This window comes from Mixophyes fleayi, chromosome 10 (genome assembly GCF_038048845.1).
Source record: "Mixophyes fleayi isolate aMixFle1 chromosome 10, aMixFle1.hap1, whole genome shotgun sequence".
In the NCBI taxonomy this organism is placed as follows: domain Eukaryota; kingdom Metazoa; phylum Chordata; class Amphibia; order Anura; family Limnodynastidae; genus Mixophyes; species Mixophyes fleayi.
In genome coordinates this window covers 44,823,181-44,851,173 of record NC_134411.1, presented here as the reverse complement: position 1 = coordinate 44,851,173, position 27,993 = coordinate 44,823,181, and the positions used below count along the sequence as shown (strand labels likewise).

The 27,993-nt window shown below is 39.2% G+C and overlaps 1 protein-coding gene and 1 long non-coding RNA gene across 2 annotated transcripts in view; one reads left to right on the top strand and one right to left on the bottom strand.

Moving 5' to 3' along the window:
- Positions 1-27,993, bottom strand: part of LOC142104128 (uncharacterized) — a 76,315-nt gene that overhangs the window by 34,203 nt on the left and 14,119 nt on the right. The gene's annotated exons all lie outside the window — the stretch shown is intronic.
- On the top strand, positions 139-27,522 carry LOC142104126 (cathepsin W-like). Its single transcript, XM_075188626.1, has 11 exons — positions 139-270; positions 478-532; positions 4,991-5,104; positions 5,293-5,435; positions 10,755-10,848; positions 15,731-15,811; positions 19,176-19,295; positions 22,381-22,445; positions 22,593-22,674; positions 23,831-23,892; positions 27,352-27,522. The coding sequence occupies exons 1-11, from the start codon at positions 199-201 to the stop codon at positions 27,457-27,459; spliced, it is 996 nt and encodes a 331-aa protein (XP_075044727.1). The 5' UTR covers positions 139-198; the 3' UTR covers positions 27,460-27,522.

The following is a 27,993-nucleotide window of genomic DNA, read 5'->3' as shown; positions in this document are numbered from 1 at the left end:
CAGTCATTAAAATGTTTCAGTTTTGCTGTTTTCTCACAGATATTTGACGTCATCTTTGCACATTTTAATTTTAGTCATGGTTTCCTTTTGTGGCAACGTTTTTTTATTTCAGACATCTACTAACTAAATGTCCTTCTCTTACTTACTTCTTGCAACCAGTCTATACTTCTATACACACCTTAGTGATTGTGTTTCAATATGCCTCTTCTGGGTTCTCTGTCTGTCCTGATGGTCGTTTTCACAAGTATGGTCCCAGGGAGCTCCAAACTGGTGACTGGTCACATTTGAAACTATTATACTTGTATTTTCTCTCTTTATTGTATTTTCTGTCACCCTCTCTACCACTTGTAGTTTTCACTTCTTGCATTGCTAGTGTGTGATAAACATACTTACTGAATAATTGACACTGTATATATGTGTGTTTGTGTATATCTCTAATTTACTTATTAATTAAGTTTGATCTCTCTTTACTTACAGTCAGCATTTGAGAATTTTATGAAACAATTTAATAAGAGCTACACAAATCAAGAAGGTAAGTACTCAGACATCTGGATTACATTTTGTATAGAGCGTCTACGTGTTTCAGCTTCCCTGGCTTTTGTCAGGTTTTTTTGCAGTTTGAAAAAGGTTACACATCAGATGCAGATTTGTGCTCTGTTTGGAGGCTGAAAACCCAAACTACATCTGATGTGTAGCAGTTTGCAAACCCCTGTGAAAGAGGTAAGTTCAGCCTTACACTTGCAAGCCAGTATCGCAGGGGAGCTGACTATCACTCAGCTGTGCTGGCTAAATTGTATTGTTAAGCAGGGAGAGAATATTTTCTATAGCTGTAACAAGCGGCAATAGAAAATCTTTCACATTGCCAGTTAATCTTTGCATAGATCTTACCGAGCAGTGCACACAAACAAGTTTTAAAGGTGAGCAAAAAGGAGCAATACAAACATCAGATGTATAATAGTTTAAGTATAAGTTACATGACAAAGAACAATAAAGCAGTGACTATGTATATATGATCATTTTAAATTCAATATAATGGCAATAATATCTAAAAAAAATCTAACAAACTCACACTGAACCGATCAATTCATAAAACTGCACCTGCCAATGATTTTTCAGCATGCAAAGGATGGGACTTTAAAAAAAAAACCAAAAAAAAAACCACAGTTCATTCTTTCTTTACTTCCCCTTTCTGACAGCCAGTAAAGCTTACTCAACATAGGGTTTGAGCACTCTCGCTGATCAGAACCATGTCTAAATTAGACTTTTATCTGATTGTTTGATGTGTAGTTTTGAAAACTACACCTTTATGCGTTGCATGATTTGTATTCTTTCCATGTGTAAAAATCAGACTTGCAATTTCAGATCTGGCAGTCAGTGGCGGACTGGCCAGGGTGTCAGCTTGCCCTACGGCAAGTGGGCCCTGTGGGCCCCTGATGCAGTGGGCCCCTTTAAACATTAGACAATATGTTGAAAATGTTAATGACCTTTTAGTAGCTTGAAAATATAATATAAGTTCCAATATTATTACTGCATGCAACCAAAATTTACATTGGATTATTATTTAAATAAAACCATTTTTCGAGGATACTTTATATTTAAGAATATAATAAACTCTGAAAAAATAATTCTGATTCGGGTTATGTGAGACCAACGCATACGTTGCTTGGATCTTTACTATTGCAACTGCGCAATGGAGCTTAGCTGGGAATCCCAGCCTGGGATCTTGACGTGCAGCCGGAGACAGCTTTGTATCGAACTACTGCACACATTGCAAAGACAGCACTTATTTTTCATTGCATCGGCCTCAGTTTAAGTCCGCTTCCTCAGCTCTTCACATCGTGCTTGCTGTGTTTTATGTGTTTTATAAAATGTATGTATTTTATTAATATTTTTTTATATACTGTGGCCATATGCCCTTTAATTTAAACATAATGCATTTTCTTTCATTGTATAAAATTAGTGCAAAAATATTAGGTAGTATACATATTTAAGCTGCAGTCTCAAATAATAATATATACACATAATGCAAGTTCAATAAATAATGATACCTTTTATTTACTCTGCAGTTAATATTACTGTGATTGTTAAAATTGCTGTAAATAATAGATGCACCCATAATAGATATTCCCATCGACGTGTTCCTGCGGCGAGGTCCATTATGTATTTCTAGCAGAAATTCATAATGGACCTCGCCACTGTACTGTACAAATTTGTTACAATACACTACAACAGTTTACAAACAAAATGCAGTATACAGCAACACAATAATATTAACAACTACAATTATTATTAAATGCAAAACTACAAATAGCCAATTTATGGCGAAAGCTGGATTCAAATTTAATTGTAGATGTTCATTTTTCCAAGCATGGAGTATTTTTAATTAAGTTTTAATTTCAGAAGTATTACCCCTACCAGCACGAAAAAGAAAAAGCATAAATCAGTTTAGCCTTATTACTCGGCATATGCTTAAAGGTGTTATCTCTGAGCGACTACTTTCAGTTGTGCCAAGTAATGACGGTACAAGACAGGGTTGTAAATGTATCAATCTGCGGGTTCTTCAACACCCGCGTGTCCAGCCTCTTGCGCGATTAAATTTCAAGCGGCGCTGCATTGTAAAGGGTTAACTTCCCTTTACAATGCAGCGCCGCTTGAAATTTAATCGCGGAAGAGGCTGAACACGCGGGTGTTGAAGAACCCGCAGATTGATACATTTACCCCAGGGTCTTTTTGATATATTAGGGTATATTCAATTAACTTTTTGGTTTGTGATTACGCTCTGCTGCATGAGTCCCGATACTGCAACATTGCAGATTTCCGTGTGCACCCCATAGGGTTGCAATGGGAAATCCGCAATGTTGCGGTACTGTATTGTCACTTTACACATGCAGCCGCACATAATCACGGACCGAAAAGCTAATTGACTATGCCCCATTGACTGAAACATTACAGCATCTTAAACATTTTTTGGGATCTTTTTTATCTAATAGTACAGATGGAGCTGCAAGCTACTAGGACCAGTATAATGGTTTACAAAGTAAAATTACTGATGAGGCTGATCAGCATATTCATATATGGTGCTATGTCCATGTCTTGAATTTGATGATAACTGAACAAACAAAATGTTGCTTGGGTGCAGTTTCTTTTTTCAAGTTGCTCCAGAATTTAGCAACGTTTGTGAAAATATCATACACGAGAATAACTGTATGGATAGAAGTTGTTGGAAAACATCTAGGACGAGAAAAAATGAAATGATTAAAGCTAATTGGTGAGATAAGATTGTCAGGAAAATCCAATGCAGCAATAACTATATTTGGCGTTTTAATGATGCCGCTGTCAGTACTTTTGTAAATCTATTGACATGCTTATCAATGATACACGATTCAGAAAAGTTTGATGCAAAAACAAAACAAGAAGAAAATATTTTACTTCAAAGTCTTTTAAAGTTTGACACAATGTTGACAGCATTTATTTACTTGTAAATATTTGAAACTACAGCGGTGTTATCGAGATGTTTACAGACAAGTGGTGTAGACATGTTTACTGCATAGAGTTTAGTAGATTCAGCTACAATAAAGTTGAAGGAACAGACAAGAACATTTGATGACGTTCACAGAAAGGCAGGGGCGGGCTGGGCCGCTGAGGCTAACCGCTGTTTGGGCAGCCCCCCCTCCCCCCGTGGATGCAAGCGGTGCTGTCCGGTAAACTGATTACCAGCGGTGCACAGGCGCCCACATCACATGACACGCGATGCGGCCGCGTCACCAATGACATGGCCGCATTGAGTGTCATGTGATGCGGCCGCCTGTGCGGCCCCCCGGGCTGAAATTTGCCAGCCCGCCCCTGTAGAGAGGCATTGGATTTTGTAAGTAAATGTAATGACAAAACTTTACAGTTGATATGGATGAAAAACAAACATTGGAAACTCTTTGGAATCAACATTGGCAGTTAAGAGGTACATACAGGAAGAAGAAAAGACTGGCAGATGAGCTTATAGATGATGAAGGAAATTCCTCAGATTCTCTAGAAGATTTTCAAGTAAATGTGTTTAACCTAATAATGCATTGCCCAGTCACTAGATTCACGCTTTGTACAGCACAAAAATGCCGACCCCTGTTCATTGATGAAAGCACCTACAATGGGCATATGAGCACCAGATCTGGAACATATAGCAATGCAAAAAGGTGGCCTGGTCTGATGAATCACAGTTTCTTTTACATCATGTGAATGGCTGGTTGCATGTGCGTCATAGATAGTATAGTAAAAAGAATTATGTCCTTTTTTTCAAGTATAAAACTGAATTACATCAATTTGCTAGAAGAAGTGCACCTGAACAGTTGTTAAAGTCCCTTGCCCAATGCTGTAAAGTGGTGATGTGTCCATACATGGAGTTATAAGTCCATGATGAGATGGCAGACATTTTCCTTTCATGGATCTGACTCACGCTCTAGGGAAGTTTAGTTTAGAAGGGAATAATTAATTAGCTGTAGATATTCTTTACATTAATTTATTAATGTGATTTGTTTGATTTATTAAATTGTTAGGGGGAGATTTAATTCAACGCGATGTATTTTCAGAACGTCCTCAGAGACACATCACAACGATGTTCTTGCTCGAATCTTTGCTCAGAAAATGAGCTGAGATTCCCTACCATAATGGCTGGCAATGTGCGCAGCCAGACACCATGTTGATGATTGGCCTCTCGTAGCCAGCAATTTAATCTGTTTGTGGATGGCATATAAAATTATGTTTGTTATTGACCAGTTATATAATAATACTTATATGATGCTATTAGTAACATCATTAGATTAAATTCATGCGATCTTATGAATTATGTCACCAGAAAAGCCTTGGACATGGGACTGGTATTAGTTAAGGTTAGGTTTGGATATAATCTAAAATACGAACAAAAATCTATAAAAAAAATATTAATATATCTAGTTTGGTTGACTTGATCATGCTTTATCTCTCACACCTTTCATTACTAAAGAGTTTCAGTATCGGCTGTCTGTTTTCTCCAAAAATCTGGATGTGGCAAAGCGCTTACAAAAAGAGGAACAAGGGACAGCAGAGTATGGTGTAACCAAGTTTAGTGACCTCACAGGTAGGATATCAATACTATCATTTGTCTTTATTTTTTGTGATAATATCTGTTATATGTCTCATTAGATGTCTGTTGATTGTGTGTCTTGCCTAATACTTCCCTACTGATAATGAATCTTAGTACATAGCTCATTATTACACCATTCCTGTTGTTGTTTTCTTCTTCTAAATATGGTATCCTCTCCATAGATGAGGAATTCAGAAGGTACAGTTTGAGACCAGTTGGTGCCCTGCCTCCAACTACTTTAAAAGAATCCAGAACAGCGGCTACATCAGAATACCCAACATGTGATTGGCGCAAAGCCGGGGTAATATCAGACATCAAAAATCAGGTGATAAATACATAGATCACTTTAACATATTACTTAAACATCACTGTCTCAATGCTAGAAAAATATACATCAGAGTCTGTGCAGTGTCTGTTCTCAAAGGAGTTGTCCAACTAAAACTAAAAATTAACTACGCATTGCCTGTGGGCAGTGCATCGTGAAATGGTACAAACACGCGACCGATCTACCCCTGGAGTCCCTTCAGACAACTGATGCCCCCATAGGATCCCCTTAGACACCAAAGCCTCTCTTCTATCGCAGCCCTGTTTTATCACTGCACCCCATTGCATGGAAGCTAGCACAGCAAGCTGCAATTTGAATTTTTGAATTACAATTTGACTTCTACAACTACCATTTCGCTATGTATTGCCCAGAGGCACGAATGCAGGTAATGCATTTATTTTCTGCATTTATATTATTTGTACCTATTCTCTTATTTGTACTTGGAATCAATTTAGCATAAACATAACTAGGGACTATACAACATTATATTAGCTACATATTATACACAACACAACATACTAGTCAACTATCTGCTTTAGATTGTACGCTCCTTTGAGCAGGGCTCTCCTACCTCCTGTTTCCATCACTTTTAACTGCGCTCTCCAGCTACTCTGCTCACCTCCTCTCAGTCCCTCTGTCCTCTGTCTCCTCTCGCTTCTCTCCGCTCCTCTCAGTGACTCTTTACCTGTCATCCGTGCCCACCCTCTTGGGCCATAGTTACCTGCCTGTACTCACTTTTCCCCTCCCTCCCTCTCTTTCATGCTGTGCCTGAGCCCCCAGAGTTATAGTGCTTACTGTTACTTGTACTGTGTTGTTTCACCTTGTACTGTGCCATTGTTTGTCCTTGTACGGAGGATACTTTGTGGCGCCCTATAAATAAAAATTAATAATAAATAATAAATATACTATGTCTTTATCTAGAATACTGCTAAAGTGAAGTATAATCAGTACTGCATTCAAACATACAGTATTGTTGTTTTTCAGAACCTATTCATGGTTACAAACAGGATTGTGCCTTTAATCAGTCAGTGACAGTATGATTTGATTGCAGTAAAGTGTAGAACCTCCATGAACAAAATTTCAATGTTCTTGCTGCTACAGTCTAAATCAGGGGTTTCCAAAATAAATTAAAAGAGGCACTTGTGTTGTGAGTGTACACATTTGTGTATAGGAGGAATAGGAAAGGGGATGAGGATTCAGGAAAAAAAGGTTTTTCTAAAGTTAGAAATGAAAATATAATTTTTTTTAATTTGGTAAAACATAAATTAAAAACTTGGGAAGTAAAAGAGTTTCCCAAGCATTTCCCTAGAAAAATCTAGAGGTTATATATGCTGAAATACCAATCCCAGATTAAAATTGATGGTTATGTTTTAACAACCTAATCTTCCAAATTATTTCAGAGAAGGGATCTCCTTATTATGTTTCATGAAGATAGTAATATATTTATTATGCAGGCCATTTCAGTCCTGCTCGAACAGGATGCCGCAATGGAATCAACTCTATGTATAGAAGTATACCAACATATACTTTGGATAGTAGAGACAGATATTTGTGTTCAAAGAAACTTTGACTATGGCAGAGTTTGTGAATGTATGTCATCAGCAGTGGTTGAAGTGGGGTGTATACGGTGGTATGCCATACCACCACCTCTGCTCCTGCCTTTATTGTAAACTATAAAATTCCATATACTTACATTCCTGTTACATTTTTCATATTGCCACTTCTAAATTGACATACTGCCACTTCTAAATTTACACTTTGACCACTGGTCTTCAGTATATAAATGATAGATTCATGACTTGGAGTGACCCTGAGAAGAAGCTGAGAATTAATCTTTGTGCTAAATGAAAATCATATGTAAAACTTAGAATTTACCAAAACAAATAGTTTCTTTGATTTTATAAATCAAGTAACAGGGATAGGGGAAGTGGATGCGGTCGCACCAAATGTATGGAGTGAAGAGAACCCTCGAGGTAATAATAATTCCAAAATTATGGTTCCTCATTAGACGAGGGGTGCATCGTAGCCCATGGGCAAGATTAAAGTAATAAAGAGAACAGAAAAAGAAGGGTTTTAGGGAGATGCACTATTCATATCCATGTAATGGGATAGGGATTGTGTGAGAGTCTCCAATGTTAAAATATAACTTTTATTAATTACTTATAAAATCACAGCGAAATATAAATTCAAAATAATATAAAATAAAATACAAGTGATTAAAAATGATTAAGTTGATTCTCCCTTCAATAGTCTCCATAATTTGAAATTTCTACGGGTAAAGAAGAATTATAATCCCGTAAGAGTATATCAAAAAGCTGAATCCTAAATTCAAAATCAATTATCTAGATTCCAAAACCTCATATTCCATAATGGGAGAGGTTGTTCTTGTTCATATAGTGGAGAATATTATGTGATTCCTTAGGAGTCTGAAATGGAGCTTTATTAAAAGAACAATGCCGTGTGTGGGATTCCTCCTTGAATATTAGAGTCAGACTAACCTTATTTATATATATAAAATGGTAGTCTATATTATAATCAATATTATGGTGAGTATGAGGTTGGAGACTAATCAGAGTCCTCCATAGTTGGCTGGTTTAATTATTTCTCCAAACATCCCCTTGAAGTTTATAAATTCTTATGCACACTATATGTAACAAGCAGGTAGATCGTAATTATGATGATCACATTGATAATTGAAAGAGCGGACAAAATGTACAAAGATCATTTATGTAAAATCCAGGTATTGTCCCTGTATCAAATATTTTAATCAAGTACTAGTTCGCTCCGTACATGAACTGTCACAAAGTGCTTGTAATATTGTGATTATGTAGCAAAGTGCATTATTTATAGGATTTATTTCATCCAGGTTAGTGGGATAGATCGCGAACACACATAATTATGTAATGGTTATGATGTATAACATTATATGTCTGTCACACGGTATACTTCCAATGTGATTTGTCTCATGCGATTTTTTAAAGTAGATGAAAAGCATACATCATACTTTTAAATTTTGTGCCTCTTTAAGTGAGCAAATCAAGCTCATCACTACGATCTATCTCATTCAATTTCTAGTGGTAAATCGTAAATGCACGCTACAGATTACACTCGGTTAGCGATGTTTCCATTTAAAATCTAGATCACTCCGGACATTCAATACCTTGCTATTCTCATAAGTATAAGAGTCTAACAGTTCCTAACTATAGGATTACAGCTACTATCTAATATGTATTGGACATTAGAGAGGGAGAATCAGTGAAACCAACGCGCGTTTCGCTGATCTAGCTTGAGTTTATAAATGTAAGGTTATTAGTAACGAAATCTGACTCCATGGGGTATATTTACTAAACTTCGGGTTTGAAAAAAAATGGAGATGTTGCCTACAACAACCAATCAGATTCTAGTTATTATTTATTTAGTGGATTGTTCAAAATGACAGCTAAAATCTGATTGGTTGTTATAGACAACATCTCCACTTTTTCAAACCCGCAGTTTAGTAAATATACACCCATATTTCTTCAGCGAGTACACATTAAGAATAAGTAAAGGACATGCCAATAGGGGAAGTCTTGAGAATAAGTGGCAATTATTGAAACTTTAAAAAGAGAAAGATGTTCAAAAGAAGTGTTTATGAATAAACCAACCACTAGCTGAACCACTTACAGTAAAGATAGGTGTAAACATACACTATTAAATGCTATTAGTTTCTCTGAAGGAGGGAGTAAATATTAATATAATAATTTGTTGATTGATTTAGCAAAATACTAAACGTTTGAATATATTATTAACAGATAGTGGTCCCCTGACATTTTGTGGATAGTCAGAGTTGTGGAAAAGGCAAGACCATCTGTTTTAGATTGGTTAAGAGACATATCACTTATAATAGATATTGAAACTATAAACATCATGGTTTCTTTGTCTTTTCACAAAGCTTAGCATATGTTGTATCAACCAATCTAAAGGATCACACAAATCCGAATTTTCTAGCTAGTCACGTCTTGGTAGGAGAGAATGATGACTTTCAATCCAAGTAGGAAAACCTAAAGAAAACACAAAGCTGTGCTCAATAGAGACCACGGATGCATTGACTACCCGACTGACTTATAAACAATTTTTGTTGACGATACAACATAGGGCTAGTAATATATATTGGCTTATAGCTATACTTACTACATAGCATGGGGACAGGGCTAATAGCGTTGCATCCAAATACTGGTAAGGGGGGTGCAACCCTATTTGTTTTCCATTTACATATGTCTAAACTAAATAGTAAGAGACAAATGTATACAAAATATTCTTATTATAGGACTTCACCCATTTTCTATATTGTTGCTAGTAATTCTGCTTGATGCGCTCACTACTCACTAGAGATGCCATGTTTTCTTTTCTCCTAATATTAGTGAAGCCTGGTAAACCTCACACAATACAATAGATTTGAGTCATGGGCTAGTGGCAAAAGATGTGTGTGAAATAACTGGGGTGGGGTATGATGTCAGTGATGGTTATGGCCGGTTGGTTTCAAAGGACTGAAAATAGCAGGCAAAAAGGTACCAGAAACAACCTGGGGGGATTGTTCAAAGCCTGTACAGATGGTTAAAATACAAACAGGTCTAGCATATATAGTTCTATTGTATTACTACTATATTCTTCTATGCTAGGTGCACTTAATCAGCACTTTTGGAGGTTAAAATCCATTTTACACATACTTTTCATTTCCCATTTTTAGTTTATCTTTTAAGTGAATTAATAAAGTTATAATTTAATGTGTTCCGGAAACCCCATTTCTTTTGGGCCTGATTCATTAAGGCATGTAAAGCCAAAAAAATGAGAAACTTTGCACCTTGGCAAAACCATGTCGCATTGGAGGGGGATGTAAATTTAAAATGTGGGGACAGGTTTATAGTTGGTAGGGCATGTCCTAGATCAACTTTATATTTCAGTGTAAAAATAAAGCTATTAAGTACCTCTGTGCTACATGAAAAAACAGCCAGGATGCAATGTAACATGGTTTTGTTCAGGAGAAAACTTACTCATTTTTTTTACTTACTTTCCTTAAAGAATCAGGTCCATTTTGTGCAAGTGAATTCACTGCTTGTTGTGCATGTTATACAGTGTTTCTTTCCTGGTCCTGAAATTTCGTCTGATTTGCTGTAACAACCATTGTTGGCTTTTAACAAAAAATCATATCAAAAGTTGTTATATCTGTTAAATACCAAATAGTTTGGTTAGCTACAAACTGAAAATATGTATAGTATGAAATAAGTATTTTATAACACTTGATACACTAAACTAAATTTCCTTCTCAATATATTTTTCCAGGGCAAGTGTGGTTCATGTTGGGCTTTTGCTTCTGTTGGAAACATTGAGGCGCAGTGGGGGATTATTGGACATCCGAGAAATTTATCAGTGCAACGTAAGTCTCAGAGCATTGGGTTATGAGCTATCACATTACAATCACTACTCACCACATTTAGCATGAAACATATAGGGCCCAATTTAGAGTTAGACGCAAGTCCATTTGCAACATGTAAAATTTGTCACACTCCGCAAAAGCACAGGATGCTTCCGTATCTCGAGCTACACATATCTTGCAGTTGTGGCCCCTTGAGCTTGAAGAAACGAGATAGGGGTATTCAGGTTTAAATTAAGCACAGTAAGGGTGTGGAGACGCAAATCAACCATGCCCTTTAGAGATGTGTCTCATTTTGAATTGGACATATCTTTAAAATCCGCCTTTTAGAAGGAACATCTTAGCACGTCCCATAGGCCTGCTGCAAGTTTGCGAGTTTATGATGATGTTGGCTGCCTTTATGCTCTGGACGCATCTATAGCTAATAAGTAATTTGCTTGTATCTTAAGATAGTGTTTAGATCTGGTGCAGCTACTTACAGCTCACATATCACCTAAGCAATTCCATTTAAAACAAGAGAGTGGTGTATAACCCGAGTGATATCTCCCACCATAGATTCATAGTAGATTTACTAATAATCGTATTTGGTGGCGGTTTTAAACAGCTGCACATCGCCAACAGTTTAGTGCTCCAAACCGCCGCATTTACTATAGGGCAGTTTGAGGCTGGAATGTTAAATGGCTGGCGACCGAAAGCAGCTAAACTGCCGGAGGTTTAGTCAAAACCGTCATAAAAAAGACAAGTTTTTTTATACCTGCTTCTGATTGGCTATATAGCTCAAACATGCTGTTTGAGCTTTCTTGCCTTTCAGAACATAAGAGGGGCACCACTGACTTATGAACTATGGGGCAATCATTATTTTTTGATTAAGGGGCAAAATTTATTTTTCAGTATACGAAGGGGGCAATATAATTGTATTATATTATAGGGCGATATGACTGTATAAATATATTACAGGGGCAATATCATATTAAAATGTATAGCGTTTCCTTACACCAAACTAGATTACATTCTTCAACAACTTAGTAATAATCAATAAACACTGACAACATATAAGGTTTGGAAGAAGAATATAGTTTTATTTAAACAAAATTGAGTAACATGTGATGGGGAGAGCAGAGCAGTCAGGAAATTTTGCAATAACCAATAAAGGTGGAAAGGTCAGACCATTATACCACCAACCCAGGATATACATTATCGATTGGCCGGTGCTAACTTGTCATGAGGATTGCCTACGCCCCCCTCTGGCCTCGACAATGGCATTCCCGACATACATACTGCCAAGGGGTCTTCAATACAGGCTGATCAAGAGTCTAGTGACTTCAACGAGGGGTAGTTACCCTTGAACTTACACTAAACAGCACCACATGCTAACCAAACTGCTGATGATCTCCCACCCACCGCCGTGATTCTCTAACAGACTCAAGGACCGCCACTAACTGACCTAACGACAGCTCTCAATTTCCACAATATCTGGTCAACGAAAAACCTTAAACCTTCCCTAGATAGGTGAACACCGTCTGGTCTAAACAAGTGAGTTGCGTCTACTTTCAGCAAAGAGTGACCTATGACTATCCCTCCTAATGACCTCCTAACTTTGTCTGCTGACTGGTTAATTTTTCGCATAGTGGAAGTGGGAATACTGGTCTTCCATGCCAAATGGAGAACAACAGTGAACCAACATAATTTTACTGACTGCCACCTTTGCACAATACTGCTCAAGTCCGTTCTTATACGAATAATCAAATCCAGCGATTTGCAAACCCATACATCATTGCCACCTAGGTGGATGCCCAATATATCCGGAACGCCATGACCCTCTGTCTCCTGTGTCAGTACTGGTATAAGGGAGTGCCATTTCAAACCCTGTCTTCCTATCCACCGAACGTGCACCGAATGTAAAAAATAAGACAAGCTAAGGGACAATTCATGTTTGCTCACCCAAAAAATTTAGAATTGTCCCACTACCCATACTTGGGTCTCCTTGTTGTGTACACCTAAAAATAAAAAAACATATGAGAAACCGTGTCACATGACAAATAAAATTGAACAAAACAGGCCTAGGCTCTAAAAATCTTTGCGTCTCACTGTACCGTAAGCATTAGCAATTCTTAGGGCCCTAATGCCAGGACAACCCACCTACGCTATGTATTGAGGCCGACACAGAATAGATCAAATACTACCACATGCATACATAATAAGACATAGCCATAGATAAGTGTAACAACATAAGAACCATAGGAAGGTAAAGAAAAGAGACGGCAACACAGATGAAGGTAAAAAAAAAAACATAGAACACCAGAGGCACACCACTAATCAAGCCTTGATCCGTGGGAAATACAGGAAAAAATCCCTTCACGCTCCCGCTAAAAATGGCAAGCAGCAGAGTCCTGTGTCCACCGCCAAGAAATGAGATGAGAGGAAGTAAAGAGCAGGTGAAAAGAGAGGAAACATAGAGTACTTAATTATCAGGTCTAATATATTTCTTGTAAATGCCCGACTTCCACCTAATAAGGGCTTGAATTTCCAGACCAGAGGTGCCTTTGGCCGCTGCAGCAGTAGCTGCCCTAATTCGGAAAGAATGTGTACCATATAATGAAGGGTCTAATCTGACAGACATGAACTAGTGAACGTTTTAGCAGCGCTTGAAATTGGAATTTCGTTACCGGGGAACTATCCAGGAGTGCTAGCCACATGTTAACATTGCTGCGATGTATGCTAGCTAATCTATGACACAGGGACACAGGGCAAATGGACCTATCTGCTTGATGCAGTAAGGCAACCCAATGACCCTTACCTGCCTGATCTGTTTTGGACTTGATGATTTTGCACTGTATGGACTCGGAATGTAGCACGATATGTTTAGCTAGTAGAGGGGAACCCATGGAAACTCTGGACTGGGTGACCAACTCACTAACCCTGAACGCCCCATGGTATGCCAATGAAAAAGCGGTACTAAAGAGGGATGCTGATCCGAGGTCATCTCACACAATATTGCGATGATTCTAGACAATACATTAAGGTCAATCGGTCTGCTAGTATCTGCTACCATGGGCCTCAACTTCGCATAACCTTTAAGAGCTTTTGCTATGATAAAGGACTTGCTAGGATCTTGAACTTCCTGCAATTTTGCCATGAACGAGATGCCCACGAGCATGGAGGCCATAGATGTTTTGGAAACCCCACCTACATATTGCCTCCAAATGAACTCCATCAACATTAGGATTAGTCGTCCATTCTGTTGATTTGAGTTGTTAAAAAAAGGGCCCATCGCTGCCACGCCAAGCGGTAAGTTGGCTAGTGGACGGGGCCAAGGATGTTTCTGCAAGGATCATTATGCCGGCTCGACCAACTGCCAAACATAAAATGGACATGTTATACCGTTGGACCATGCGTGAAGGGCAGGTACTCTAAAGAGACACCAGTTGAAATGAGATAACGCTTCTGCGATACTGTTGTCCACTCGAGGAACGTGGCGAGCCTGAAAGTTTATGTTGTATTCCAGGCAATGCAGGACTAATACAGAAAGCAAGTTAACCGCCGGTGGTGATTAGGCTCTGCTTGTTTGTTGCCTGCACTACACCAAGATTGTTGCACCAGAACACTACATTATGACCGCTGAGTCTGGGAGCCCATAATTCCAATGCCACAATGATGGGGAATAACTCCAGCATTAAGAGATTGCGTACCAAGCCATTAACTCTCCAAGATTGAGGCCATGGTGAGGCACACCACTCGCCCTGTTAGAAAGCGCCAAAACCTTTAGCTCCTGATGCATCTGTATGCAAGTCCATCTCTTTGGTTGATAATTGGGGGGAGGGTCAGATCCTCTTACCGTTAAAATCCCGCAGGAAATGTAGCCAAACCTTCAAGTCCCCTCTTATCTCTTCGTTAAGTTGCACATGGATGTGTGGGCGAAACCAGCTGTGGCTATTTGCAACTTCCTACAGAATATCCTACCCATGGGTATTACTCTACAGGCGAAGTTAAAAGAACCCAGTAGTGAATGGATCCGCCGCAATTTACTGAATGGAGAGGACAGAACTTCTGTAATTAAGGATTCTAATTTCTTAATTTTATCCATTGGCAAGCGACAACAACCCTCAACCGTATCAATCTCGATCTTGAGAAAAGATAGTTGTGTTAAAGGCCCTTCCGTTTTCTTGTGAGCTATCGGAACACCCAAGAGCTTTAGCAGCAAACAATGTATCTGAGCAGATGTCTGGATGGGGGGGGGGCCACGAACAAAAAATCATCGAGGTAGTGTGCAACGTCTCGCTGGCCAGTCCCTGCCTGTACACACAAGTGCAGGAAAGAGCTGAAAGCCTCAAAAAAAGCGCAATAGATTGAACATCCCATGGGCAGACATCTATCAATATAGTATCCAGTATTTGTATTTTGAAACCCATGAAACGGAATGACTCTGGGTGTAGAGGAAGGCGTCTGAAAGCCGATTCTATATCTAATTTTGTCATTAAAACTCCTGAGTGGACTGGTATGTGTAACAAACGGGTGAAAAACCACTGTGGTTGACACCGGTGCCGCCAGGGTGGTAGGGAAGGTTCCAGGACTGAACTTAATGGTCAACTGAAATGAATGGGAAAGAAAATGAATGAAAGATAGAATGTAATACCTATGTAATAAAATTAAATTGTTTTTTGTTTTGTTTTTTAAAAAAATGGAAATCACTACAATGCATTCATTTAAAAAAAACCCTATGTTTAACAGCTCAGTGAATTCACATTTTCTAGGCGATGATTTGTAGCAATTTTAGTTGATTTTAAAAATGTGGGAAAATCAACCTTTAGCAGTGTTCCCTAGTGTCTGCTTTCTCCCATCCCCCAAACCTTCACATTATTTAAAATATGTTGATTTTTTTTTCAAGAGGTTATAGACTGTGGACCATGTGATGCTGGTTGTAGAGGTGCATATGCATGGGATGCATATATAACTGTGCTGAAAGAAGGTGAGATATATTCTCTTTATAAAGGAATTAAAAACTGGGAGTAACCTACATTATGTATATAGCAGTGCAACTTCCTCTAAATGTTTAACATCCACTATGACACATAGGTTGACACAATAGAATGTTACTAAAAGGCAAAAATATAGTTTATGGATTAACAGTAATGAGCTTATAAATTTCAATCATGTAGTCCTGCCCATGATGGGCCTCCCTTTCACCCAAGTCAAACCTGTTGACTGTCCAGGTGGTAGTGTGGGCATCCTCCTTTCCAGCAATTGTACTTTGTGAACCTTCCCTTACAACTACTCCATCCATCTCTTCTTCCCAATTCTTCTCCATGTCTCAGTCATCTACCGCCTTCTGGCCCCATTTCCCAATTCTTTGATAACTTTGCAGACTGTCTCCTCTACTGCTCTTCTAACCTCCCTTCCATCATCCTAATCAACTTTAGCATACCCATTGATAACCCTTCTGTGCTCATCCATCAACTTCTGCCCAATTTTTCCCTCCTTCTTGATACCCTCATCCCTGATGTCTTCTAATCCTTGCTTGAAACTCTCCTCTCCTCTATTATTACCCTGTCCTGTCCCAACTAGGTGACCTCCATCTACAACTATACCCTCACCACAGCTCTCAACTCTGCTATCCATGCCACTTTTGTTTGAATCCGCCATTCAAATCCCAACCTTGGAACTTAAGACTTACCTGGTTTCTTCAAAAAGTTCATGTGTGGCGAACCCCACTGGAGGAAATTTCACTCCAGGGCAGACTTCCTTAATTTCAAGTTCATCCACTCCTCCTACCGCTCTGCCCTGTGCCTTGCCAAACAAACTCTCTCCAGCTCTTCGCCACCTTCTACTCCCAGCTCCCTGACTTTGCCTTTTTTTTTTACCTCCAAAAATGATTCCATCAGACAGGAAATTGCCTCCTGCCATTTCTCTCCTGCTCCCCTTACCACACTGCCCTCCTCGTGCAACCAGGCCTCGTGCTCCTTCTTCTCTACAATGGATGACAGTCTATTCTCTTCTGTTGCCCCCTCTACACCTGTCCCCTAAATCCCATCCCCTTACACCTCCTTAGAACCTTCTTCCTCATCACCTTCTCTCACCTAGCTCAACTCTTCAACTTATCCCTCTCAACTGGTATCTCCCCCTCATTCTTTAAACACCCCCTTGTCTCACCCATTATCAAGAAACCCAATCTTGACACCACCTCTCTGTCTAACTACCACTACACCTTTCTCCTCTCATTTATCTTCAAAATACTGGAGCAGCTTGAATACAACCACCTCACAGCTATCTCTCTGAAAACTTACTTCTCAATCGTCTCCAATCTGGCTTCCACCTCTCCACTCCACAGAAATTGCCCTGACCAAATTCCCGAATGATCTTCTATCTGCCAAGTCCAAAAGCCTCTTCTCCCTGTTTATCCTTCTGGACCTTTCTGCGGCATTTGACACATAGACCACCCTCTCCTGCTGTGCACCCTTTGCACCATTGGCCTTTCTGATGCTGTCTTCTCTTGATTCACCTGTTATCTCTTTCACCGCTCTATCTCTGTTTCTACCTCTGGCTCCTCCTCCACCCATACCTACTTCCTGTAGGGTTCCCTCAGAGTTCCGTCCTTGACCCCCTGCTCTTCTCTTTGTACATCTCCCCCTTGGGTGAAATTATTAGCTCCTTTGGCCTTCAGTATCACTTCAATACCATCAACACACAAATCTGCCTTTCATCCCCTGACCTCTCCCCTTCAATCCTCTCTTGGTGTCCTGTTGCCTCTCTGCTATCTACTCCTGGATTTCCCTAAACATTTCTTAAGCTTAATATTGCCAAAACTGAGCTTATTGCCTTCCCTCCCTCAAGAGATTTATCCCCTGCCCTCTTCTCCATCACTGCTGACAAAAACACTATTTCCTCTTTTCCTGGGCGTCATCCTTGATTTCTCCCTCTTCTTCTTCCTCCACATTCAATCTCTTGCCTACTCCTGTCACTTCCACCTCTGCATCTTCGTTTGCATCAGACCCTCCTCTCCCACGATGCCATTAAAAGTTTAATCCATTTGTTAGGATCCAGCAGAAATGCGGGACTGCATCCTCATTCTGTGCATAGATCTTGCTTGGGGAACTCAAACTCTATTGCTGTAGGTAAAGACCTTTACAAGCTGGTTCTGCAGATCTTAGAGTTGGCATACCAGTATTGTAACACCATTCTCTGATTATTTCTCGCCTTGATTAGTGCAACCTTCTCTTGACTGGCCTTCCCCACATCCATCTCACTCCTCTTTAATCTATATTCAGCGCTGCAGCAAGACTTAACTACCTCACTTGCTGCTCCTCTTCTGCCTCCCCTCTATGCCATGCCATTACTCTGGTTTTTTTCCCCTATAGAATCCTCTTCATACTCCTCGCCCTCACCTGCATAGCTCTTTCCAACTCCTCTGCTCTCTACATATTTAACCTTATCTCCATACATACTCCTTCTAGCCCCCTCCAATCGCCCAATGACCGCTGCCTCCCCTCCTCTGTTAACCTCGTCTCACTCCCGCATCCAAGATTTCTCTCATGCTGCCCCCACTTCTGGAATGATCTCCCTTGCTCTATCAGACTATCCCTCAGTTTGCAAAGCTTCCAACGCTCTCTTAAAACCCACCTATTTGTTAAAGCCGACAATCCCATTGTTTACACAATCCCCAAAGCTCTTAATCTCCCGTCTTCGTGTGCATTTTCACAAATACAAATTATACCTCACCCTCATTCATGCTCTCTTCTTCGTCTCACCCACACTGTTTCTGTCTCTCTGATTTGATTTCTAGTTCTCCTTATACTGATTCACTCATATGTGTCATCCTGTTTATCTACTTTTTTTCCTCTAGATTGAAAGCTTTTGCAAGCAGGGCACTCTTCCCTCCTGTCCTGATCCTATCATTATCTTTGCCTTCTGCAGGCCAGCTATACTTTGTACCTCCTCCCTGGGCTGTATGCCCATGGTCTTCACAACTCTCTTGTCTTTGCTCCTCATTTACTGGCTGTAATCCTGGTAGTTGTGCCTATGCTTCTGGGCACAGGTTCAGCTTGCTCTGATCTATTATCCCTCATTTGTTCCATCCCTTTTCTAGATATAGCGGTTTTGGGACACCCTTGCATTATTTTGCCCTTTATGGCTATTCTTAGCTGTGTTTTGTCTGCAATATATTGTAATGTCATGTAATATTTTATACTGTTTTTGCTGTATGCTTTATGTATGGCTCTGCAGACTCTTTGTGGCACCCTATAAATAAAGGATAATAATAATATTATTTACAGTAGGAAGAACTTTTTCTCATATGTACTTTATAAATACTAAACATTTTTTTAATTTCCATACAGGGGGATTGGCGACTGATGAGGCCTACCCATATGTAGGGGTAAGAAACACTTGTATGAGTAACAAGTTTGCAAAAGCAGGATGGATACATGATTTTATAATGCTTCCACAAAATGAGCAAGGTAAGGACTAATAATGGCCTGGATTTGCTAATAAAATTAGGCAAAAAAATACACTTTTTAATGCATGTGTAAATTCCTAGTGTAAATCCCTTAGTAATCCCTCTCTCTCCTCTGCTCCTCTGTCCCCATTATTACTGACTGCGCCCTCCCTTGTATATCCCTATCTCCTCCTATCCCATCTCATGCCTTCTCTCTTCAGTCTCCCTCACAGCTCTTCTCTCTGCTTTCTTTTGTTTCTTCCTATCCCTTCCCACCCACCCCCCAATTCTATTCCCTTTCAACACTTCTTCTCTCTCCTGCCTCTCCCAGCTATGTCCCCCAAATCAGTTCCATCTCCACTTGTCTACAAACTACTGTTCCCCTTTCTCCCTATTCCCCTGCCGGCTGCATTGTAACCTCCTACTTTTGTTTCTCATCCCATTTCAACCCTCTCTACCTGTCACCCCCTAGCTCAAAATCCTGCCCACCCCTGCACTCCAGCAACCCCAACAATCTTATCTACATCTCTCCTCTTCCCGCTCTCCTTCTATCATGTGGTCTTTGGAATGCCAGGTTAGTATGTAACAAATTTGCCTCCATCCATTTCCTTTATCTCTAGATCTTTCAACCTGCTCACCATAACTGAAACCAAGCTATCCCCTGATGACACCACCACTCCCATTGCTCTCTCTTTTGGGGGCTTCTCCTTATCCCACATACCCAGGGGGCTGGCAAGAAGGTAGCTTTGGAATCCTTCTTTTTTAATTGCTCTTTCAGGGTTATTTCCTCTTAACCTACCCTCTCTTTCTCCTCCTTTGAGGTATACTACATCCGCTTCTTCCACCCATGTTGCTGTTATCTACAGTAACATTGGTCTCCTCTTTTAATTCCTTGATAACTTCGCCCCTGGCTCCCTCACTCTTTCTCCTCTGACCTTCCCTCCCTAATCTTGGAGGAATGTTAATATTCATTTAGACAATCCCTCTGACCCTGCTGCTTGCAAACTTCTTTCTTCCTCTCCCAGTCTCTCTCAGTGGACCTGTTCTCCATCACAAAACAGTGGCCACTCCCTTGATCTGGTCTTTTCCCACCTCTGCACTGACTCCAACTTTAACAATTCAGATTTCCCTCTCTCTAACCACCTTCTCCTCTCTTTTAGCTAATTTCCACCTTGCTCACCTTTCCCATCCCCTATAAAGTACTCTCACCATGTGTAACCTGGACACAATTGATCCTACCATGTTCTCGTCCACCCTGGTCTTGCTCCTCCCCCCATCACCACAATTTCTTGCACTGATCAGGCCATCTCCTTCTAGAATCACACCCTTACCACAGCATTTGACTATGTCGCCCCAGCTGTCACTATCAATCATCGTTGATCCCTGCCTCAACCTTGGAACTCCAAACTTACCTGATATCTTCAAAAATGCTCCAGTAGTGCGGACTAGCTCTGGGGGAAGACACACATTCATACTGATTTCCTTCATTACAAATTAATTCTCTCCTCTTACAGATCTGCCCTATTCCTCTCTTATCAGTCCTACTTCACAGCTCCCAGTCTTCCAACCCACATCAACTCTTTGCAACCTTCAACTCACTAATCCACTCTCCCCACTCCCCTCCTCGCTCTCTGCTCTTGACTTTGATACTTACTTCACCTCCATAAGTCATGATATCTCTCTCCATCAGTCCATTCTTGTCTCACCCTCTGCCACCTCCCTACCCACCTTGGTCCCCCTCCCACACTTCTCTTTGGATGCTATCTCCACCCCTGCTCCCCACTATCACCCCCACTTGCTAGTCCATCCACCTTCTCTTCCTTCATTCTGGTATCTTCACCCTTCTATCCTCCTAACCCACTCCACCTGCCCACTTAACCTCATAACCTCTTACCTCTTCTTCTCTTCTCTAAGGACTGCTCCCACCTTGCCCTCTTCCTCAATCTATCGCTCTCCTCTGGTACTTTCCCCTCCACCTTCAAACATGCTTTCATGTCCCCCATACTCAAGAAAACTGTCCATTGATTATGTCTCCCTGTTTATCGTCCTATTTCCCTGCTTCCCTTTGCCTCCAAACTTCTCGAACTGGTTGTTTACAACCATTCACCTCTTTTCTCTCATCTCACTTCCTTCTTGACCCAGTTCAATCCAGATTTCACTCCCTCCACTGCCCTCACTAAAGTCACTAACGACCTTCTTTTCGCTAAATGTAAGGAACACTTTTCCCTTCTTATCCTTCTCGACCACTCTGCTGCCTTCAATACCGGTGGCCACTCCATCCTTTTGCAAACTCTCCAACCTATAGGCCTCTGGAACACTTTCCCCTTACCTCACCAACCGCTCTTTTCAGTCTATACACCCTACTCCACACCCCCTCTTCCCTTAACTGTCGGAGTTCCCCATGGATCTGTTCTTGGACCCCTCTACACTTCCCTCCCTTGGTGACCTCATAATTTGACTTCCAGTTCCACCTGTATGCATGAAACCCAAATCTATCTTTCTTTACCTGACCTCTCTCCCCATCCCTTATATCTTGTGTCTCCTGCTGTCTCTTGGCCATCTGATCTTGAATGTCCTAGAACTTAATTTTCCCAAGCCTGAAAAATTCATCCCCCTACTCCTCCATCGTTCCCTCACCTCCCAACCTTTTTCGCTGTATTGATAACACAATTTAATAACAGCTCTCTTTTCTGTCTCTTAAGTTTGCTGCCTAGTGGTCATTCTCGATTCCTACTTCTCCTTCAAACCTCCCATTCAGTCCCTTTCCAAATCCTGCTGCAACACCCAGCAACACGATGAAAATGAGGCTGGGTATGTGTATAGCCAACGATTATAGGGAGTGAAGAGATTCTTATAGATTCTTCTAGAAATGGACTTTATAAAAGTTGTAGGTTACAAAAAAACAGTAAAAGTTCAGATTTATGTTCAAAATTCTAGCCATATAAAGACAAATAGCAGTAACCTCCATTTCTTAAAATAACAATACATTTTACATATTTTAATTATAGAGTTACTAATTTTATCACAGATGGATAATGATAATGAAGAATGAAAATGGCTACATTCCTGAAAGGCATATTTTTATTTGTCGTTGGTTTATGTTACAGAAATGGCTTCTTATCTTGGTAACAAAGGAACACTTACTGTCTGTCTTAACAGCACTCTCCTCAAGGTGAGTATGAGGGCAGGAGTGTTCTTAAACCTTCTGCTAAATAAACAGCAGATATGCATGTAACATTTTTTAAATCTCTGACCATCAAATCCCTTTCTATAGAACCACTTCTGTGTGTATTTAACTCTCTTCTCTATGTCTTTTCAGTATTACAACAAGGGAGTTTTTCATCCAGGTAGCTGTAAGCCAGCTACAGATCACATGGTGTTATTAGTGGGCTATGCCAAAGGTAAAAATAAATCCTAATGCTTATTTTCATTTTCCTAGGAGCAATTGATAAAATGTAACTTAAATCCAAATTTGTGATATAGAAATGCATCCCTCTCACCCACATACTGTACTGCACTGTTTACCATTTTCTTTGCTTTATAACATAACTGCCTGTGTGAAGGTTCACAGACTGTAAAGGAAAAAATTGCATTATTTCTTCAAGTGTATGCTCACACCACAGTATATCTGATTATAAGATTCTTACTAGTCAGTTGCTGCTGTCAGATTTTTAAAATCATGATGTGTGTTCTATATACCTGGACGTTTTTAGTAAAGTCTGATTTATATCTTGTTTACATTTTTGACATTAAATAATGTCCAAATCCCAAAATGTATTGGTTTGCTGTAATGAATGCTCTATTAGATTTTCAATTATATGATAGTTCCCTGCTACATTAGTAATGAAACATGTACATGTTGATTATGACTTTGCATATATAAAATAGCTTTATATGTGATCAGTTTGCATAGAGCTTTAACACCATAAAGACTCATCTATGTGAATCTACACTTAAATGGATTGGCCAATTTTGGACCACTCTCCCTTATTAAAACCTTCCCTTCATGTGGGATATAGATGAAATTCCCCAAGGAGCCCTTTGTGAATTGAATATGATAATTGGATCATAACATAGCATCTCATTATTGCTGCAGCTGAAAGCCGAGTATCAACACTCTATTCAGTCCAATTCAATAGAACGCAACATCATTTTTGTGGTCGCTCACCAGTTGACCATGTAATAGAGATCCAAACTGTATGTCACAGGAAAGGGCCATGTGAATTGTCATTTCTATGACTGCTGAATTTCTGTCATGCCTGATGGTGTAAGTGCTAAACAAGACATCAGTCACTGTAGGTTCTGGACAGAAAGTACTCCATGTTTACGGAGACGTACACTTGCTACATGTACTAAAAGGACTACACTATTTTCTGCCGTGAGATCACCAGTATAGTTGCAACCCAATCTCTACCAAGGTGAAGTGTCTTGGCCAGGATTAGAGGGCCTTCCCTACTGTATTCAAGATAACAGAATTTTTGCATATTTCACCTATTTGAAACTCTAACAACAGTGATTAAGTTGGAACGTTTCACATTTATTCATTTTCTTATTCAGATAATAAAAAAAAACCTTACTGGATCGCAAAAAACAGCTGGGGGATAGATTGGGGAGAAAATGTAAGTATTACTGTCATGTAATGTCCTATATATTTCCAAACTCACAGCTTTGACCATAATACAATAATACATATTACATAAAAATACATAATAATGTCCATAAATCTGTTGTCCAGTAACTCCTCTACCTTATAACTCATGTGTCTAATTCTATCTACTGGAAGATTTTGGAAACTAGATTTAAAGTATTTCTATAGGTTATATGTAACTCAAGCAATGACTTAAACAATTTCAGTTAAACACTAGGAAAATTACTTAATTTCTGACATGTTGGCTTTAGATTTTTCTTATATAACTTGGACCCAGTTTCCAGAGAAATAACAAAAATCAGCAATGATTTCTGCCTATATGGACTAAAAATTTCTACCATTAGAAAACTATTAAAGCAATAGATATAGAAGGTGTTATGCACTTCCACACATAATAAATCATTAAATAGCAATCATTTAGCACAAATTCATAGAAATACACACATCATACAAACAGCAGACCCACAGATATATTATATAAAGTGCGGCCTTCTATTTGCATTTTTTATTGTCATTTCCATTTAGACTGCTGAAAGAAAGAAGATCACCTGCCTCCACTGCTGTGTAGTCCATTGCCTGTGCTAATTGCACCACTGAATTCACAAACATGCATTGACAGATGTGATCTACTGTTTTATGCTTTTGATTATGATATCCTGTTCTTTGGAGTTCTCATCTAACTGTTTTTTAGTAAACTGACTGTACGCACCGCAGGCTGAAAAATGCAGTCAATTGCTCTTAAGTAGCTTGTCTGTTGTGACTTGCACAAATTAATACGCTGGTGTCACAATCCTCAAGTATGCGCTTCCACCAACTGTTGCCATTCACTGATAATGTTTATCCTTATACTTTAAACACCATTGCTCACAAAACATTAGCAAGTGCTGAACACACCCACAAATCAACATATTTCAAAGTCACTGAGGTTCAGTCTTTCTGGCCATAATTAGAGACAACCAGGGAGGTCCAACATTTATTACATATGATACTATAGACCAGGGCAGCACAGTAGATGTGGTCTACTTAGATTTTGCAAAGGCCTTTGATACAGTGCCACACAACAGGTTGGTTTACAAAATAAGGGAACTGTGTCTAGTAATCAAAATTTGTACTTTGATCGAAAACTGGTTAGAGAATAGGGAACAGAGAGTTGTGATAAATGGAACATTTTCTAATTGGTCAAAAGTCTTAAGTGGAGTACCTCAAAGTTCCGTGCTGGGGCCACTCCTTTTTAATATATTTATTAATGACCTTGGTGATGGTTTAGAGAGTAAAGTATCTATTTTTTCAGATGACACTAAACGCTGTAAGATAATAAAATCAGAGCAAGATGTAGCTTCTCTACAGAGGGACTTAAATAAACTGGAGGATTGGGCGGCCAAATGGAATATGAGGTTTAACATAGATAAATGTAAGGTTATGCATTTAGGGATCAAAAACAAGAACGCAATCTATAAATTAAAAGGAATTAATTTAGGGGAATCTATAATGGAAAAGGATTTGGGAGTGCTCGTGGACAGTAGACTTAGCAATAATGCTCAATGTCAAGCAGCAGCTGCAAGGGCAAACAAAGTATTGGCATGCATAAAAAGGGGTATAGATGCAAGGGAAGACAGTGTAATTTTGCCACTGTATAAATCGTTGGTAAGACGTCATCTTGAATATGCAGTACAGTTCTGGGCACCACTCTATAAAAAAGATAATTTGAAACTAGAAAAGGTTCAGAGAACGGCGACAAAATTGATAAATGATATGGAGTCATTAAGTTATGAGGAAAGGTTAGCCAGTTTAGGCATTTTTACCTTAGAAAAGAGGTGTCTAAGGGGAGATATAATTACTATGTACAAATACATTAAGGGTCAATACAGAGAACTTTCATGGGAACTTTTTACCCCAAGGACTATACACAGGACACGCGGTCACCCCCTAAGGTTAGAGGAGAGGATATTTCACAACCAACAAAGGAAGGGGTTCTTTACAGTAAGGGCAGTCAAGATATGGAATTCATTGCCAGGAAAGGTTGTGATGGCAGATTCAATAGATATGTTTAAGAAAGGGTTAGACAAATTTTTAGAAAAGTGTATCCAGGGATACGACCGTTAATTAAAATGAAGGATAGTAGTGGATATAGGGTAAAAATAGGACTGCAATATTGAGTCTGGGGGGATTTTCACAATTGAAACAGATTGGCGGTTGCTTACTCTGGATCAATTTCAAATATAAGTGCAGGATCGCAGGAGATCCAAAAAAATGAGTAATTTTGAACCTTGGCAAACCATGTTGCATTGGAGGAGAAGGTAAATTTAACACGTGAGGACAGATTTATAATTGGGGTAGAGCATGTTCTAAATAAACTTTTAATGTCAGTGTAAAAGTAAAGCTAGGTATTTGCGTCCTAAATGAAAAAACAGCCACTATTTTCCTTCTGTGCTAAATAATAAACTCATTTGCACCCCTTGCATTGCAACATGGTTTTGCCAAGGTTCAAAGTTACTCATTTTTTGCTTTCCTTTTCCTAAACAATCACGCCCATTGTGTTCTGACATCAGTACATGCTGGTTATACATGTTACTCATCTCCCAATCTGCAGCACCTACCATAGAATGGTAACTAAGGCTTCCAATCCTATGATTACTGATTGCAGCTGATGTATTGGGAGTCTACATTTTTTTGCTTATATCATGGAGCTGGGGAAAGTGTGAATGTCTCATGGTCAGGGCCACTCACACCCTGGTCAGTTCCACGAGGTGTGCAGAAGTCATATAGCAGAAGACACAGGATTGGCATAGGATACCTCACTTAAGCCTGAATAATTTTTCTAAATACATTCAAAGCATGTGGGTTGATGTTATGTTTAGTTTGGGGTGTAGCAGGAGGTGTAAATTAAAAAATAATAATAAGGTAACAATGATGTTATTAAAGAAACATAAATATAACTAGAACTGTGTTATTAAAATTATGTATGTATGTGTCTATACTAGTGTATGTTTGAGTGTATCTATATGTCGATGTGTTAGCATGTCCATCTGCTTTATTACTATTTCACTTTTTTTTCAATGAAATCTGTGTATTTTAAGAGATTAAGTACCACCTATAGTAAGTTATTAGGGATCTTAGAAATCACTATAAAGTTTCATTACCTGTGTACATTTTATATGTGCAGGGTATTTTTAATGTCTGTATAATTTACATTAAGGGTTCATTATCCTATGGGATCCATGGCTGACAAGGAGCTGGAATTAAAAATAACTAGACCCTGGTCTGCACTCTGATTTATTTATACTTTAACCCCTCACATCGCAGAGGGCCAGGGACAATAATGGGGATTGCGTGTTCGCATTCATGTAGGAAATACCGTGGTGCTAACTTTTCCTTTCTACATTTACATTGCAGAAGTTCTATCACATTAATTGTTGATCTTTTTTCTCAGGGTTATATCAGAATTTTCCGTGGCAAAAATGTCTGTGGCATCTCAAAATACCCTTTAACTGCCATTGTGAACCCCTCAGAAAATCAAAGGATTACTTGTCCAAAATGACCTTAACCTATTGTAATGTGATTATCTGTATCACAATCCAAAATAAAAAATGGATGCACAGGATGCTCAAGCAGAGTTCTATTAAAAAGATTTATGTTGACTTTTAAAAGTGTAACAAGTCAAATTATTCTATTGTTTGTATAGAACTTATGGACACACTTTTATCTGCAGTTTATTTTGTAAACAAAAAATCTTGTGTAGAAAACAAATATACAGAATGTTAATGTCCTTGCACAATTGCTACACTGTTGTTTTAGAGGATATATTTTAAAGGTGTATTTTTAGAAATCAAAACAGAGAAATAGAATATCCAAATTAATGGACTTCAATATGGACGCTGACCAATAGATGTAATACCTCTATTCATCCAATTATTTAGTTTACACAAATAACACAGTATCAACAAATAGCCCAATATTAGGAATTGATTGCTGCTTCTTAATAAGAATGCTGTGTAAAAACCTAAAAAATCAATCTAAACAAACCCCGTCCAATATAAAAAGCGCATCCAATTCTCCTAGACCATAGGATGCC

Coding starts and splice junctions, on each gene's coding strand:
- LOC142104126 (XM_075188626.1), top strand. CDS start 199: ATGCCTCTTCTGGGTTCTCTGTCTGTCCTGATGGTCGTTTTCACAAGT. Junction 533..4,990: donor GAGCTACACAAATCAAGAAG/GTAAGTACTCAG, acceptor TCATTACTAAAG/AGTTTCAGTATCGGCTGTCT. Junction 15,812..19,175: donor TATAACTGTGCTGAAAGAAG/GTGAGATATATT, acceptor ATTTCCATACAG/GGGGATTGGCGACTGATGAG.